The sequence below is a fragment of the Rutidosis leptorrhynchoides genome, chromosome 4 (assembly GCF_046630445.1).
Source record: "Rutidosis leptorrhynchoides isolate AG116_Rl617_1_P2 chromosome 4, CSIRO_AGI_Rlap_v1, whole genome shotgun sequence".
Taxonomy (NCBI): domain Eukaryota; kingdom Viridiplantae; phylum Streptophyta; class Magnoliopsida; order Asterales; family Asteraceae; genus Rutidosis; species Rutidosis leptorrhynchoides.
The window spans coordinates 148,362,420-148,379,958 of record NC_092336.1 but is presented as its reverse complement, the minus strand read 5'-3'; the positions used below and the strand labels follow the sequence as shown (position 1 = coordinate 148,379,958).

The 17,539-nt window shown below is 33.3% G+C and overlaps 1 protein-coding gene across 2 annotated transcripts; it reads right to left on the bottom strand.

Annotated features, from left to right (window-relative positions):
- Positions 1 to 713: 713 nt before the first annotated feature.
- On the bottom strand, positions 714 to 16,651 carry LOC139840269 (uncharacterized). 2 transcript variants are annotated; one of them, XM_071830533.1, is made up of 8 exons: positions 15,733 to 16,651; positions 13,477 to 14,481; positions 11,356 to 11,421; positions 11,196 to 11,243; positions 2,639 to 3,637; positions 2,192 to 2,366; positions 1,467 to 1,987; positions 714 to 1,088 (listed from the first exon to the last, which is right to left on the bottom strand). In XM_071830533.1, exons 1-8 carry the CDS (start codon positions 16,642 to 16,644, stop codon positions 1,014 to 1,016), a joined length of 3,801 nt encoding a protein of 1,266 aa, XP_071686634.1. In that variant the 5' UTR covers positions 16,645 to 16,651; the 3' UTR covers positions 714 to 1,013. The 2 variants fall into 2 exon arrangements, with proteins under 2 accessions (XP_071686634.1, XP_071686633.1); XM_071830532.1 differs by having other exon boundaries at positions 1,467 to 2,366.
- Positions 16,652 to 17,539: the final 888 nt, after the last annotated feature.

Genomic DNA, 17,539 nt, shown 5'->3' with positions numbered 1-17,539 from the left:
ATCTTAATACTTCATCATCATCACGAACTCATCATCTTTTTCATCATTCCAATCGCCATTATAATCATAACCCTAATCATCTAAACCTCACCATCATTCATAACCATCGACACATATCATCATTCTCATCACTGTACCTCGTTTAAATCGTCATCGTGATATTATTTTAATTATCACGATCATCACTTCAGCCTAACCACACAATTCCTTTTTGAATACCATGACACTATCATCTATCATGCATCATCTCATCATTCGGTCAAAAAAATCATAATTCATACAATCATCATCGTGTAACCCTCATTACCCTCACTATCATGATTCTCGTGTATCAATATCTTCTATATTATTAACATCCTAACCGTATTATCCCTCTAAACGTCATCCTAATCTTTTCGGCCCAAATAAATCATAGCAGTCCAATAATAAATTCGCTGGCCCAAGTTAAAGAGTGTAGGGAATTCGTGGCATGTTTACTTGTTTCAATCCGAAAGAGAAAAGAAAAACGAATGGGTCACAGCCCAAAAATAAAGGGAATAAGTTCCAAATTTATTTGAAGTTTAAAGTTGCCAAAGCATACTCATTAACCTCATAACGCAATTTTCAGAAAGAATATTTGAATAAGTACGAATCTTAAATACTCCAATCGAATGATTATTACTTCAGAAGCTTACAAATTTTTCATACGCAAAAAGAAACAAGTCTTTCAACGCTAAGAATAACAAAGGTCAACACACTGATTTTGTGATGAAAAGAGTAATAGAAAGCAATAACAGATAACATCATCAACCTCTAGACCTCCAACTTTAAACTAAAACAGAGAATATGAACAAATGTGTTTGAAAAATATGAGAAACATATTCACAACCACAACGGATAAATGGTATTTATATTTGTAACACCAATCTTGCACTTTGGTCCCTTGACTTTATGTCTCGAAATTTTAGCCACGAACAATCATCAAACTATTACACTTTAGCTCCTCACAGTCCAGAACCATTTAGAGCCTCAAATTAACAACCTGTAGTACGATATTTTAACACAACACGACCTGCAGTATCCAGAAGCTCTGTCACCTCTTTCGACATCTGCATATAAATCCAAATTACATATTTCTTCACCACATTAAAGACGTGGAACTTTTGTCACCTATGCACTGATATATCTTTGAAAATTAGATAGACCTTTAAAAATAATGTAAATTGATATTGATATAATATATCATCATTATCTATACAGTTGAACGCAGAGTCATGTGCTCCTATGTTATAGTTAACGCTTTAAGTGAGGAACAAGATATTTAATCGATCGATCAATTGTAATGATAGTACGGAGTAATAATTATGAATTTTGCTAACGTATGCCATGTGGCATACATATTTAATGAACGAAATTTCTTTAATTAGCAGAATTTGCATTTAATACATGCATAAACCTTGCCCAGGTAAAAAAGTATGATAACTTACTTGAAATTCCAATGCCTTCTTAAGTTGTTTCACAACTTCTTTTGCTTCTGGTCGTTTTTCGCTGTTCTCATTTAAGCACTGGTAGGCTATCATTTGAAATACACTCAATGCTTCAGGCATGATCTTTTGTTTTATTTTCTCAAATACAATTGCATCAAGTTTTCCTTTTCCTTTTTCAAATCTGTCTTTAATGAAAACTGATAGATGCACACCATCCTGTTTTTTGCAATCGAACGTTGATCTTCCACACAAGATTTCAAATAAAACTACACCGAACGAATATATATCAGATTCTTTAGTTAAGAAACGAGATTTCATGTAAAGTGGATCCACGTAGCCTTCTGTCCCGCACGCATGATCAATGACGAAGTCGGTTTCATTAGTTATTGAACTTGTCAAAGAAAGTCCAAAATCACCAAGTTTTGCTTTCCAGTCACCGGTTAGCAAAATGTTATCAGGTTTGATGTCCCTATGTATAACCGTTGCTAGTGTTTTGTTTCCCCCATGAAGGAAATTCAGTGCTGTCGCAATATCAATGCATATATTAAGTCGTTTCATCCAATTAAGACGACTATCATTCAAGTGCGTATCTAGACTTCCTCTTATTGCATACTCATAGACAATGATTTTTGCATCTATTTCATCACAATAGCCTACAAGACTAATGATATTATCATGCTTAAAGTTAAAAAGAATTTGAAGCTCATTCCGAAATTGCTTATCACCTTGACTACCATTTGTATCCAATCGTTTTGCAACAACTGTATTATCACTTTGTGGAAGTTTTCCTTTATAAACTTTCCCAAACCCTCCTCCGCCAACACAATTTTTATCATGGAAGTTTTGTGTAGCTACTTGTATGTCTTCAAGTGAAATCATGATGGTGTCTTTGTAGTTTACCTATCAACAGTGAGACACCGAATAAAATAAAACTAGTAAAACAATTGAAAATCATACTCCGTAGCATTACTACCATCGAAGTCCACATGTTTTTAAATAAATATATATGCACCAATTGAGACATGAACAAAATTGTCGTTTGGCTCTTCACAAATAGAAACCACCATCTTATCAAAGTTTCCTTGTGTTTTCTTAATATAATAAATAATTAGATAAGTAGATAATAATTATTTTTTTTTTTTAACGGCTAGCTTGCATAGTGATTAACTTACTTGAAACAATAAGGCTTTGTTGAGCTCCTCGATAACAACTTTAATTGTGGGACGTTTGTCTTGAGTTTCTACCAAACACGCAACTGCGATCTCCAAAAATGCAACTAAAGAATTTTTGTTGGGTCCTCTATTCAGGGTAAACCCGTCACTTCTTTCTTCTTTAATTTGAGGATCTACCATATTCTTTAAGGTTCCCTCATCGATGCATCTTCGTATTTCATACGCCAACTGTTTTTGACTCACCTCAAAGTGTGATTCCGCGGTTTTTCCCCATAAAATTTCGCACAAAATTACTCCAAAACTATATACATCTGATTCTCTTTTTAACTTACCTGTATTCAGATATTCTGGATCTCCGTAACCAAGGATACCAAAAACCTTATCTTGATAAAGAGTAAGGTCATCAAGATATGGAGGAAGGAATACAGAGTAATCAAAACTGGCAATTTGTGCCCTAAAATTCTCATCTAAAGCAATAAAGCAGCTATCCATATGACGATGTATTATCTTCTTTTGGTCTTCCATCTCATAGTGTAGGTACTCCAATCCATATGCAATATCAAGGCATATTCTCAAACGTTCTGCCCAAGTAAGAATAGGTCTGTGGATGCTGTTTAAATACATATCAAGGTATATCTTGATAGTGATATCAAAAATGAGGATCATCTCGGAATCTTCATCACAAAATCCAAGTAGAGGGACTATGTTATGATGATTACAAGTGGTAAGAATTTGGATTTCGTTACAGAATAATTCTTGATCTCTTTTGCGGTACTCTTCTCTGGTGATGAGGCGTTTCATCAACACGTTGATATGTCTCTTGGGTAGTTCGCTTTTATTGTTCTCTTCTACCGAAGAAAAATCTTCTTGACCATGCTCAAGTTTTGCTTGGTACAACTTATGGTGACCTTGAAACCGATGGAGGTATTCATTGGAAAAGTTATCTGTTGCCACTAGGATATCACTGAGTGGAATTTTAAGGTGCTTCAAGATATCATCCTGCAACATTTTGACAAGGGGTAAAGAGTCTTGCAACTTATACTTTACTACAAGAACTGTTAAATGGTTAAATCTTGCAACTTATACTTTACTACAAGAACTGTTAGATGGTTAAATTATATAACCATGTTTTTATCATTTTATGTCGTCCTAATTCTTATTTAGTAAATGCATGCTAAGGAAGTCAAAGGAAAGTATGATATTTCTGAAAATAATTTCATTAAATTAAATAGTTTAATTATTACATCGTCAAAATAATTTTGTACGATCCAAAGTTTTATTAAGTTAAATTAATATCATTTAACTATTTATTTTCTCTTTCTTTTTTTAGAATGGAAATGGAGATTAGTACTTTAATTTGTATGTTTAGAAGTGTATATATGTAAATATTTATAACGAAGATTAATTTTGTGGGGTTAAAAGTATATACTTAAAGGAGATGAATTATGTTAAAAAATCAAAAATACTCATTAATTCCCTGTTACACTCGTCTACACTATCAAAGCTCCATTACAAAGTTGTGTTGTTTAGCCGCTGTTTCTCGTTGTCGTAGGGGGTTCGTGTGTTAGTCTGGAGCTTAGTTGTTACTATACCTAGCAAACAGGTCGAGATGGGTCGAGTTGGGTAAAATATCAAATGAGTTTGGGTTGAAATTGGTCATGGGTCAAGTTTGTCATAAATAAAATGTGTCGAACGGATTGGGTCGAGACCCGAGTCGGGTTTGGTCATGACCAGATCAGTTGGGTCAGGCTAGTAAAAACGTTTTTTTCGTATTTTTTGATGTATCTCTTACTAACATGTGCCCCTAAAACGCGTTTCAGAAAACGTGCGACAAAAACGCGTGTCGCAAAATTCGCAAGGAAAACCCGCAAAGAAAGCTCGCGTCAAAAGCGCGCCCTGAAAACACCCACGAAAACGCGCCTAAAAAACGTGCCCGGAAAACTTGACTTATGTAATGGTACTTTTGTAATATATAGCAACTTGAGTGGCATATTATGCTAATTGTTTGATGGGAATTAATAACTTCTTCATTAACTGGTCCATATAAAACGCCGACTTCTGGTTCATCTTTTTCATTGTTTTTTTCTTTTTAAGAAAGAAAATGACTCAATGAAAATGATACATGTTGAAAATATTTTTTATAAGACGATACATGACTCACTTAAATGACTTCTGGTTCATTGTTTAATATTTTTTAACTAAAAATTACTCCGTAATATTTATTAATAGACTTAATTATGCCTTTGGTCCCTAAGGTTTTATCTTTTTTTCATCCTTGCCCCTAAAGTATTTTTGTTTCATCCTAACCCTTAAAGTTATGATATGGTTTCATTTAGATCCCCAGTTAACGGATTGAGTTAACGGCATTTAACCATGGAGACCTAAATGAAGCCATATCATTACTTTAAAGGTTAGGATGAAATAAAAATATTTTAGGGGCAGCGATTATACAAAAATACTTTAGGGACAAGGATGAAACAAAAATTCTTTAGGGACAATTATGAAAAAAAGGTAAAACTTTAAAGACCAACAGCGTAATTAAGTCAAGCGGGAACGACATTTTAGGGAAATAAATAACAATTACTCTGTACTTACTTATATACGGGGATGTCAACCTTAAAGGTGCATGAGTGGTGTTTGGTCTGTTACAGGTGGTTGGCTCTTTGCTTGCGCAACAACTCCCACCTGACATGCCTTTTGAGTTCTTTTTGTCAATGTCTTTCGACACTATTGTTTGAGGCAACAACAAGCGTCAATTTATTGGCGACTTGACCGCCGCTTAATATAATAACATGTGACATATATATATTTTATATAAGAGTTATTGTATAATGATAACATAGAACAAATCTAACTTAGATTTTTACTAACGTGTTTTCATGTGACACGTTCCATGACGAATTTTCTATCGACACATATTTTCTCTAAATATTATTTATTATATAATTTTCTAAAGAACTTTTAAAATTTGTTAACACCATGGGCTCTTAAACTCAAAAGAACAATTGTTTTAAAAAATCAATTAATTTTGCACGATTATTTTACCCACCCGTACAACGCACGGGCTCAAACATTTTATTTACTTTCGCTATTTACATACTTAAATGATATAATCTATTACAGTTTTTGCACGACTTTTTACACACTCGTGCAACGCACGGGCTCTAAAACCTAATGTATATATATATATAAATATATATATATATATATATATATATATATATATATATATATATATATATATATATATATGTGTGTGTGTGTGTGTGTGTGTGTGTTTGTGTGTGTGTGTGTGTGTGTGTGTGTGGGACACCTCTTTATCCCCCAAAGATCCGTCGTACCATATTAGGTGTTAGAATTGATGCGATTTGTATTTGTAAATTTGCAATTTTACTCCTAGATGTTAAATGAAATGAGTAGATATTATTATTTTGGATGGCCGAAAAGTTATAGATGTGTCATTGACATATATGATAATAATCCTTTGTAATCTTATTGGATTGCAAACCCGTTAAATTAGCTTATTATGTAAATGAATTTCTTGAGGTATAAAAATAATCTTTACTTCTAATTTTAGGGTTACACTTTCACACCAACATCTAGCCTCTACTTCCCCTTTCCTCCCTTTTTTCACAATTTCATCCACTTTTGTGTGAACTTTGATTATTAATTTTGACATGTAGTTTAATGAATTTATACTTTCATTTGGTATCAGAGCTTAAGTGATTGAATCACATCGATTTTCAATTCAAAAATCATGTTTAATTTGCTTAAAATTCATTTAAAACCAATCGGTGAAACATTAAGTTGAGTGATTAGGTCGGTAGATCAATCTAGAGCTACTCAATCCTATTTGTTAAGTGTTTTAGGTTCATATACATCCAAATCAAGCTATCTAAATCATAAAATTGAATTAACATTACCTGTATCAATATAGATCTCAAGTCAAAGTATTAGACAACTTTTTGTTCGAATCGAATCAAAACGAATTAGATTTTTTATCATCTTCTAAAAACGATCAACAAGTGTTAGTCGGGTTCTTTTAAGCATAAATCGTTTATATTTCAATGTCTGAAACTAGCGAAATCTCCATTTTGATTTTTTGAAGCTTCATCCAAAAGTTAAGTGTAATTCTGTTATTTATTGGAATTTAGATGTGTTAATCAGTAGTTCACTTCTTGATTCCTAGTAGCTCTAGTAAAGTGCAGATTAAATTCGGAAATTGTTTCAGAGCTTAAATCAACGATTTGAAGCTCGTCGGAAGTTGGCTAGAATAGTGTTGCCGAATAAACGACCTAGCTTAAACGAAAAAATATGTTAGAACTCCATTTGGTTGATACATAACTCATTCGCACAATATTGTACACAATCATACGACGAACTAACCTTCAAACGGAAAGAAAATGGTTTATCACACAAACTAATTTTCGCATTCTGTTTTTCGCATTACATTGCACGAAACTCGTTCACATTGATTCATGTATTGCGCACGAAGCACCAATAGTTTCTCATGAAGAAGACGATTTTTGCATGATTTGATTATCGGAATAACACTACAAGTGATTTAGGTTTCATATTGGTGAAGAAGACGACTGGTGTTAAAAGTTTAATGAATTCAGTTGCATAAAATATTAGATTTTGGCACTTGGCTCAGTGATTAAGTCGTTTTGTAGGGAAAGGAAGGATGAGTTCCAATCCTATTTACGTCATTTTTTTTCCTGTAAAATAATGTAGCAACCCAACATTTTCAAGGCCCATTCGACTTAGCTTAAACCCATTTGTAAGCTCAACATCAGCAATTAATGCCCAATTTACCAATTTAAATTCGGGCCCATCTAGGACTTAACCCGAACTTAATGACCATTAGTACATTCTGTTAATTTTTTTAATGAAAGGGACCATTTGTGCAAATTTTTCTAACATTTTTTGAGTTTACACTTTTGACCTTCTACTTTGGACTTTTTTATAATTTCAACCCTCAATTTTCTAATTTTGAAATATATAACCCTGGATATTCAAAATTCAAAGTTCCAGTCTTAAACATTCCAATATTGATTGTTATCACCCTAAACTTCAACTTTGACTGTTTTGACCCTAAGCTTTCACGTTTGAGTGTTTTGGCTGAAATTTGACCGAGGTTAACCAGGGTTGATTTTTGACTGTTGAGTTTGACCAAAAAATCAAGTTTTGACCGTTTTATATTCTTGCAAAAGAAAGCCGACTTATGTGACACTGGCCATCATGCTCATGCATCATCGAATTGAGAAGATTAAACTCATGAATCTTCAAGGATACTCAGTGGAGATTAACGTCCAGTCAGATCACAGGTTGTGACTAGATCTCCAAATTATAAATTATCAGGGTTTCTACTGCACTATTTCTCTTAACCAGAATAGTGCAGAACCCAACACGGAATACTCAATTTCCATGCAAGTCATAATTGACTTTGTTTAACGTTCATAGTGGTACACCTTCGATAAATGTATTATGATGACTGAACGAAAATCCTACGAATATTTGATTTTCAAATTACAAGTGTAGGTCGCCTGACTCAATTCGAGTGTTCTACTGTGAGGTGGTGTGTTCCGTTAGAGATAAAACAACGCTATAAAATCCAATTAATTTAAAAAGTTTGGGGAATTTGAATCAAGCGAGTATTTGTTGGGACACGATTTCAATTCCTCAAATAGAGAGACTTAAAGAAAATCATATTTTAATTTTGTTATTGATTTTTTTTATCAATCTCGAAACTGAGTTATTTTATATATAAATATAGGAGTTACATTAGTGTTTGAGGTGATGTGTTTTTAAGATGAAAAAGGGAGTTTATTTTTTATCTTTCTCTATTTTAAGTGAATTCAATAACAATGATGGTCAATTCTGTTATTGCAACCTATCATTGAAAGTGGTGTGAGGATATTTTTAAGTGTCGAGAGTTTAGCGTCTCTCTAACTTGTAATAATAGTGAAGTGTTAAGTGGTCTAAAAGTCTTGTGGTTTTTACTATTTTTATTATAGAGGTTTTTCACATAAATTATCGGGCAAATAACTCGAAAAAGTAACATATGTTGTTAAATTTAACAATCAAGGCAACTCCAAATTCGCCAATGCCCGAAAAGGATTTTGATTTTAAAATTTTCAGAGAAAATGTAATCATTGTCAAATTCATTAACGATTGTTAGTTAAAAATACATGGTTAGTCCCTTAAGTTTCTTAAACATTGCAACAATAAATTCAAACATTGCACCCATAACCTCTTCATCATCTTCATCACCATCATATAATACTGTTTAATTGATAATATTTAGATTTAGATTTAGATTAGGTATGAGGAAATCATCCACAAAACGTCCATTGACTCTTAAAAGGCAAATATATAAAACTCTCCAATCGTCTCTTTAAAACATCCATCGACATCTTACGATTACTTTGCTTGCCACCACTGTGGTATTTTTATTTTAATTTGTTAGCATGTCCAGATTCATGATACAAACAATTATCGTCGACAATTAATTAACATTTCCAGATTAATTAACATTTTTCATTGACAAAGAAATCACCACCAACAATTATCAAGACTAAGTTCGTCAAAATGTTTTCGATTATGTTACAAGCCAACGGTGGAAGAACAACAACACCGCCGTAAACAGATGAACTGACGGATCTGATGGCGGATCTGACGGACGGTCGCCCGCGACGGTGGCGATGGCTGTACTAGGGTTTCGATTCTATAGATCTGGTGGCCGAAATTTAATTGTGGAGGTTGGGCATTTTTTAGAGTGAGATGATGTTCTAGTATGAGTAATATAGGTTACATATTAAGGTGTTGAGGGTGGAATCCAAAATCACATTGTGTGTTTCACCTTAAGGGGTTCATCAGATTATGTTTAATTTTGGATGGAAAAATTAGTATCGTCTGAATCTGAGAATGGTGAACACATTTGAATATGCATAAATTAAGGTTTGTCTATTACTGAGTTGTATCTCCGGAGAAAAGGGCAGATGGTGGCCATGATGAATGAAGAGGATTATGGATGAAATTTTTTAAGAAATTTAAGGGACTAACCGTGTATTTTTAACTAACGATCGTTAATTAATTTGATGATTATTACCTTTTCTCTGAAAATTTTAAAATCAAAATTCTTTTTGGGCATTAGCGAATTAAGGGTTACCTTGATTGTCAAATTTTACAATATAGGTTACCTTTTCGGGCATTTTGCCCTAAATTATAGGGCAAATTGTATTAACAAGTAACCTTTATGCTTCGATTTTCTATTTTACGTAACCTATGTTTATTTTTACATTTAAGGATTGTTTTATCAAATGTTACTTAAAAAGAGGAGTATCGTTATTTTTAAGTTAGAACTCCGTCAAAAAATTAACGATACTTCATTTTTTTTAAATCATATGCAAACCTGATGATTGACATTTAACTAATGATATGGAACCTCATGAATGATGATTTTTATGAACTGGATATTTACTTAATTTTAGTTATGTTCGTAATATGATCGTAGATAATTAACGGCACACATCTGTTCCATTTATATGGCTTGCATATGTTCGTTATCCTCAGATAGATGCCAATAATCAGACCTGCATATGATTTACTTAAAAAAATGGAGTATCATTAATTTTTAACAGAGTTCTAACTTAAAAGTAACAATACTCCTCTTTTTGATTAACATTTAATAAAACAATCTTTTAAACATCAAAAATAAACATAGATTAACCAAAATATCAAAATAGGGAATCAAAGTAAAAAGATTACCTTTTACTGGAACTTACCCTAAATTATATGTCATTTGTATTTTGTACTCTCTCCTTTTCAATTTTATTGTCCATTATTCATTTTTACAATGTCTCAAATTAATTGTTTTCTCGAATAGATAAAAATATTGCTTTAGAGTTCGTTTGTGTCTCTACTATATACATATAAGACAAAATGATAGTTAAAATATGAAATAAATTAAAAAAGTAGTAATAAATGAGTATATATGACAATCACTTTTTATTCTGAAGATCTGCGGACCACGTCTGTTAAGAAGATGTGGTCTGAAGGTCTGTATGCTGAATAATGAAGACTGTTTGTTTTAATGTCGGTAAAAAAACTTAATTCTGTCTGCAACACTTAGAAGCACAATTCTAAGTCTGCGAGGCTGCAAACATAATAAGACATTATTTTATCTTATGTCTTCAGAAAAACAAACTGTCTGCAGTAAAAACGTCTACGAGCGCGCAGACATAAGACATAATAAAGTTTGCAGACACGAAAACAAACAACACCTAACGGTGTGTTTTTTGTTTGGAATGTATAGTCATGTGTGGTGGTGGTGGAGGTCAATCTCAACTAATGATCTCACAGTGGATTTTCATATTATATATCATTTTTTATAGGTCTAATTTTAATACTTACTAGATACGGAGTATATACATCCAATGTCTAGAAAATGTTTTCACCGTTTCATATTTAATCATTGTTTTGATGATTGGAAACTAAAAAATTTTGTTAAAGAAAATTAAAATTAAATACGGAGTAAAATATTTGAAAAGATTACCTTCAAATTGTCCCATTTAAGACTTTCAGCTGCATAATTTGAATATTCCTTTATCATCAAAATCAACAAAGAATTATGTCATTTATTGGATTAGTTAATATTGATACTGACAAACGGTAAGAAGGAAAAAAAGAAAACAAAAAATGAAGATGAGTCTTACCGATACTGATACAGAATTATCATATCCATCAACATCTTGTTCGGAATCTTGGCATTGTACTTGCTTCTGCATTAAGAAATTAATAACAGCTCTTCTTTATTAAAAAAAATCTCAAGTTTATACTTTTCACAGTTTTGTTCGGGTGGTAATTAAACAAAATCTCAATATTAGTGCTTCGATATTGATCAACTTCGCTCAGTTAAAATTTTTTTACCAAGTGCAATTCATTATCCCTTCTAGTTATCAGTTTATATATGTTGGGTATCAAATAGGATTGCGTGTTTCTTAAAAGTTTGTAAAACTCAAATGTGTCACTTGTATACAAATGTACTAGTAGTAATTAGACAAAATTACGCGGTTGGTCTATCATATTTGTATAAAAAAGCATGAATAACCTTTATCTATTTTTTTTAGTGCCGTTGACCTTCAAATTTCAAAATTTAACATGAATAACCTTCAGCCTACCTCCCTTTATTTTCTTGACATTAAGTTTCCTCACCTGCTAGGCACGTGAGGGCAAATTGGTCCACTAGAAAAACATTAATTGCAAAAAGATAATAGAATGTAGTAGTAACTCGTAACAAATTCTTGAAACCCAAATCCACATGTATAAACCCCTAGGGAAAATTCATTCCAAGGAAATAAAACTTTCGCGGTTACACTTCCTATCTATCTCAATTCAGTTTCCTCTCCAACTTTAATTCATCATTCTTTTTCTTAATTTAAATTCTTTAATCAATTTAATTCTATAAGTTAGGGTTTCAAAAGTATAGTATGAAGATAACATGAAAATCAACAGCAAAAGACAACAATCGAGTTCGGTCCCAGATTAATTGACTAACATTACACAAAAAGAAAAATCATAAGAACTTGCGGGCATAGCCCAACGGTTCTCCCCATGCACTTTGTGTCATGGGATAGGGAGAGGTCATGTGTTCGATCACTAGGGATGACGTGATTTTCTTTAAACCAGTTGAACACCAATAATGGTGATATATATTGACCCTATAAGGAGGTTTTACCGGATTCGTTCACGGTCCCCTACCCGGAACCACTGCCCGAATGGATGTGTTCCCGGGTACCGACGATCGGGTTCGGGTTTTCGCCCGAACGTGTGTGTTACGTGCAAATGATGAGGGTCGTTGAAAGAAATGATCTACTGGTGCTAAAAAATCGCCGTTCAAAAACAAAAAAGAAAAATCATAAGATCTTAAATAACATTCTGTCATACAGCAAAATAAATCTATTAATCTATTAAATCTATTTTACAAAAAAAAAAAAAAAAAAAAAAAAACAAATAAAGGTGAAGAAAGATGATGAACAAGAGATGATTAAATATGAACGTTACTGAAACGAGATTGTCATTTCGGTCAGTGAAGGAGGATCTGAAAGCGTGAACGAAAAGAACCAAAATCAAACAAACTCAAATCGTTCATATCCGAATCGAATGATTTTGAGTGTATATCTTTGGCAAAATTTATCATAATCAAACAAAATGACACTTGATCTGAACGATGTACGACTTGGTTATGCAGTTCCATCGAACAATGTAACTCTGACAAAAAAGATTCCGAGGAGTCCCTGCTTCATACGGTGGTTGATTCGCAAACCAAATCACCATCCCCCACTCTAGATCTGAGTAAACCATAATAGACCACCATCTCCATTGAAACTTGGGATGAAGAATATTGATGTTGATTATTGTGTCTTGTGAAGTTGTGGGTAAGAAACAAATAAGATCTAGAGTCATTACTTGCAATTAATGACTAGACGAAATTGCCCTCATGGGCTTAGCACTTGACGAAAAAAACGTTGGAAACTTAACGGGAGTTAGCATAAAGGTCATCGGTGCCATTGTTCGATAGATGAGGGTCAACGACATAAAAAGAAATAAAGGTTATCGGTGCTGTTTGGAACAAAGATAACGGACCAACCGCACAATTTTGTCTAGTAATTATCACTTTTACACGTTTTATAAATATTGAAACGTATAAGAATCAGGATTTTATATTTTATGCATATCAAAATAACTTACAAAAGTTTAACAGTACTTAAATGATAAGAAACCATATTATATTATTGATCAATAATTTGAAGATAAAAATGAATAATTTGACTTACTTGAAACGATAATGCTTTCTTGAGCTCCTTAACGACATCCTCCATTGTTGGACGTTTGTCATGAGTTTCACCCAAACACCAATATGCAATTTTCACAAATGTGTATATAGAATCTTTGATGGGTCCTTTAGTTGTAGAAGAATTGTTGTCATCACTTTTTTCCTTGATTACAGGATCTATCATTTCCATGCATCGACGTGTCACATATGCCAGCCCATCTTTACTATCCGGCTTGTAAATTTGATCGTCGGCTAGCTTTCCAAATAACATTTCGAACAAAACTAATCCGAAAGCATACACATCTGATTCTCTTCTTAACTTACCACTCATAACATATTCTGGATCCATGTAAGGTGAAAAGCCCTTTATTTCACCGAGACAATGAGCATCTAGGTTCGGAGGAATGAAGACTGATTGCCCAAAGTCAAAAATCTTTGCCCCAAAATTCTCATCTAAGGAAATTGAGAATGTAGAGACATAACGGCTTATTACTGTCTTTTGGTCTTCCATCTCATGGTGTTGGTACTTCAATCCATTTGCGATATCAAGACATATTTTCAAACGCTTTTCCCAAGTAAGAATAGATCTCTCTAAGTTGTTCATCAAATATTGACAAAGGTATCCATTAGAAGCATCCTCAATGATAAGGATCTTCTCGAGATCTTCATTACAAAATCCAAGTAGAGTGACTATGCTGTGATGTTTACAAGTTGCAAGCATTTCAACCTCTGTACGGAATACATCTTCTCCAATATTGTCTTCTCGAGGCAGCAGGCGTTTGATAATGACAGTTGTGCTTCTCTTGGGACTTTCGCTTTTATCATTCTCTTCTACGGAGACAGAATTTTTTTTATCCCAATGTCCAAATTCTGCTCTGTATAGGTAATAGAACGTATTCATCCCTATTAAGTATTCTTCAGAAAATTCATCAGTGGCCAAAGTTATATCACGGAGACTAATCTTCAAGTGACTGAGTTGGGATGTCACGTGTTCCAAGTTGGCTGTCTGCAATAAGGAGGGAAAAACTAAAGGCGTAATTACTTGAAGTGCAATTGTGTCATAAGAAAGTAACAATTCCTGAAATCACATGTCTGTAAACTAATGTGTTTTGTTAAATACAAATTGTGGAAAACATTAAATTATTTCAAGACAAATGTTTGCCCACAGCTACACAAGAATAAGTGGCCGGGAAAAACGTTTTTTAAACATGTTTATTATATGCCTTCTACATATAAAGTCATCAGATATTTTTGTGGTAGATAGTTCCTACAATTGTGTTCAACCTAAATCTGATAACTCGAGCGAATCACGAGTATCGTATATGAATAGTACGTGTATATATGACAGAGGATGAATATTGATAATGAATAATATGATGATGATGATATATGAATCTGATAAAAACAGTATAATGATTCAGAGAAGAATTGTTGATATGTATTTCTAGTCAAATCTTTTACAATTCCACATTCCTTGAACTCTGTTAATGTTTAGGTCTCACTATGTTTTCACTCAAATCATTACTACGATAGCCAAGTGGTTAGGGTCCTGAATTCCTTACAAGAAGTTTCAGGTTCGAATCCTGTCTAGGACAAATAAATAGTGGTGGTTAGGGATGGGTTGGAAATAGAAGTAAGTATTCTGTTGAGGGATGGGTTGGAAACCGAAGTAAGTATTCTGTTGAATATGGGTAACAACTGTAATTAAAAAACTAGGAGGAGGAATATTTATAGCCTAATATTTCTCGCCCTACAATGTTTCACAAAGCCATATCATTTTATGTTCTAACAAAATGTCGACTAATTTGTCAAGTTTCGCAACTAGTTGAGCTTCTCTCGTCTTACTTTATAATTTACATAATCTAGTTGTTTTGTTTAATATAATACTGTATGCAGTTAATTATAATTTTAGCGAGCCCAGAAACTATTTTATGAAATCCATATGAGAACAAATTGGTCTTCAATAGCTTATTTCTAGTAGGGCAACTTGATTAGATTTATAGTGAGATTATGATGGTAATCAAGATTTTGGATTAGGTGCAGTGAGTTAGATGATCTGAGTTTATTATTAGGTAGTATTTAGCTTTCATTATATAAACAATCATGAATTCCATTGCATGCTTATAAAATTTAATTTTGTGGTATCAATGTTCTAATGTAATGTGAATTTATTTAAGTTAGACAAAAAAAAAAAAAAAAAAAAAAAAAGCACTAACGATCTGATAGCAAAGGAAAACAATAAAGAGTAGGGTCTTACAGTTAAACTTTCATATGGTAGTTGAAGTTCCAATGCCTTTTCAAGTTCCTGGACAATATACTTCATATCTCTTCGTTGTAGCCGATCATCGTTTACGCACAATATTGCTGCTGATGTGAAGGTTTGGTGTGATTGATGACACATTTGATCATATAAGCTAGATGGGACTCTAACATCTTTTTCTTTTTCATAGTTGAGTTTGGCCAATGAAACTAGAAACCTATCATCATCCTCATTTGGTAAAAACGCTTTCCTCCCACATAATATTTCCAATAAAACAACACCAAATGAGTAGATATCGGACTTGTGGGTCACACCACCAGTCTTCACTATTTCTGGGTCCATATACCCTTTTGTTCCTATAGCATGTGAAAACACAACATCATCCATTCCATGTAGTGAATGATTGATGGAATATTCAAATCCGGATAACTTGGGCTCAAACTTATTATCTAACAATATCGTGGAGCTGTTGATATTTCGATGTATAAGAGAGTAATTGTTTTGGTCCTTATTATGGATGTAACATAAAGCACGTGCAATACCAATGCTTATCCTCAATCTTTGAATCCAAGTAAGCTTTGGGCTACTTAGATACATCATGAGACTTCCCTTGGCCTCACGCTTGTATATGATGACCTTCTCCTTTTGTTCATCACAAAACCCGATAAGAGAGACTATGTTTTTATGATCGTGACTAGAAAGCGCAGAAATCTCTCTCCAGAACTCGATGCCGTGCTTATGCTTACTGTAAAATCTCCGAGCAGCGATTTTCACCAACTTCCCTGACCACAAAAGCAGTCCTTGATAAACTTCACCCAAATCACCACCCCCGATGACATTTTTATCATCAAAGTTGTTGGTCGCTTCTAGTACGTCTTTCAGTGGGATTTGTAAGTGAAGAAACTTCATAACTGTTGATTCCATATTTCTTTTTCTCAATTGAAAGAGAGACGTACAAAAACTCCGGATTACTAGTTTTTGTTTTCTCAAAGGAAACTAAAATTATATTGGATTACAAATGAATGTGAATATTAGATACGAACCACCACACTCATATATATATGTATTTAGCTAGTTAATTGACTTTTTATTATTTTTCCATACTCCGTATGTATATTACGAGTAACTACTAATCTTACTAATTAACAACAAGGAGTTAGTGTAGTGTTGGGTCCGAGGTCGACTCCTACCCGCTGCAAAATTTCTTTTGTTGTCACCCGCCTATATCATAGGCTCCGGAGATTGCGGACGTCTTGCGATCGAACCTCACTTGAGGCGATTTTATTTTTTGCGATGCCCATATGGATTCGTTAAGCGGTAGAACTGTAATAGTTCGATCACTGAAATGATCAGGTGAGTAAGTTCCCACATCGCGTTCGGAGCCCCATAATCTTACTAATTAATTAATAAATTAAGTTGTAATCTTACTAATAATTAAATTGATTAAGTTGATATGTGAACGTAGAAATTTTGAATTGGAGCTGGAACACGCTAGGTACGTGTGAAACTTTAAATTATAGAATGTTATTGTAGATATAATTGGTATGCAATGAGCTGGAGAGACAAGGATGCTTTAACTGCAACGTTGACTATTACATTTTATAATCAAGGTACAATAAACTAAATATTCAGATCATCAAGATCTTCGTTAGTTCGAGGCATAAAATGAACGATTATAGAACTTCCAGGCATAACTCAATGGTTCCCCCCATATTTTTGAAGTCATGGGATAAGAAGAGGTAATATGTTCGGATTCTTAGGGATGACATGATTTTATTTAAATCAACTGAACACCAATAATAGT

Excerpts from the sequence above, each read along its gene's own strand:
- LOC139840269 (XM_071830532.1), bottom strand. The coding sequence starts at position 16,644 with ATGAAGTTTCTTCACTTACAAATCCCACTGAAAGACGTACTAGAAGCG. Across the intron at positions 11,244-11,355 it reads ATAATTCTGTATCAGTATCG|GAATATTCAAATTATGCAGC; the intron begins GTAAGACTCATC and ends TTGATGATAAAG. Across the intron at positions 2,367-2,638 it reads ACAAAGCCTTATTGTTTCAA|GTAAACTACAAAGACACCAT; the intron begins GTAAGTTAATCA and ends CACTGTTGATAG.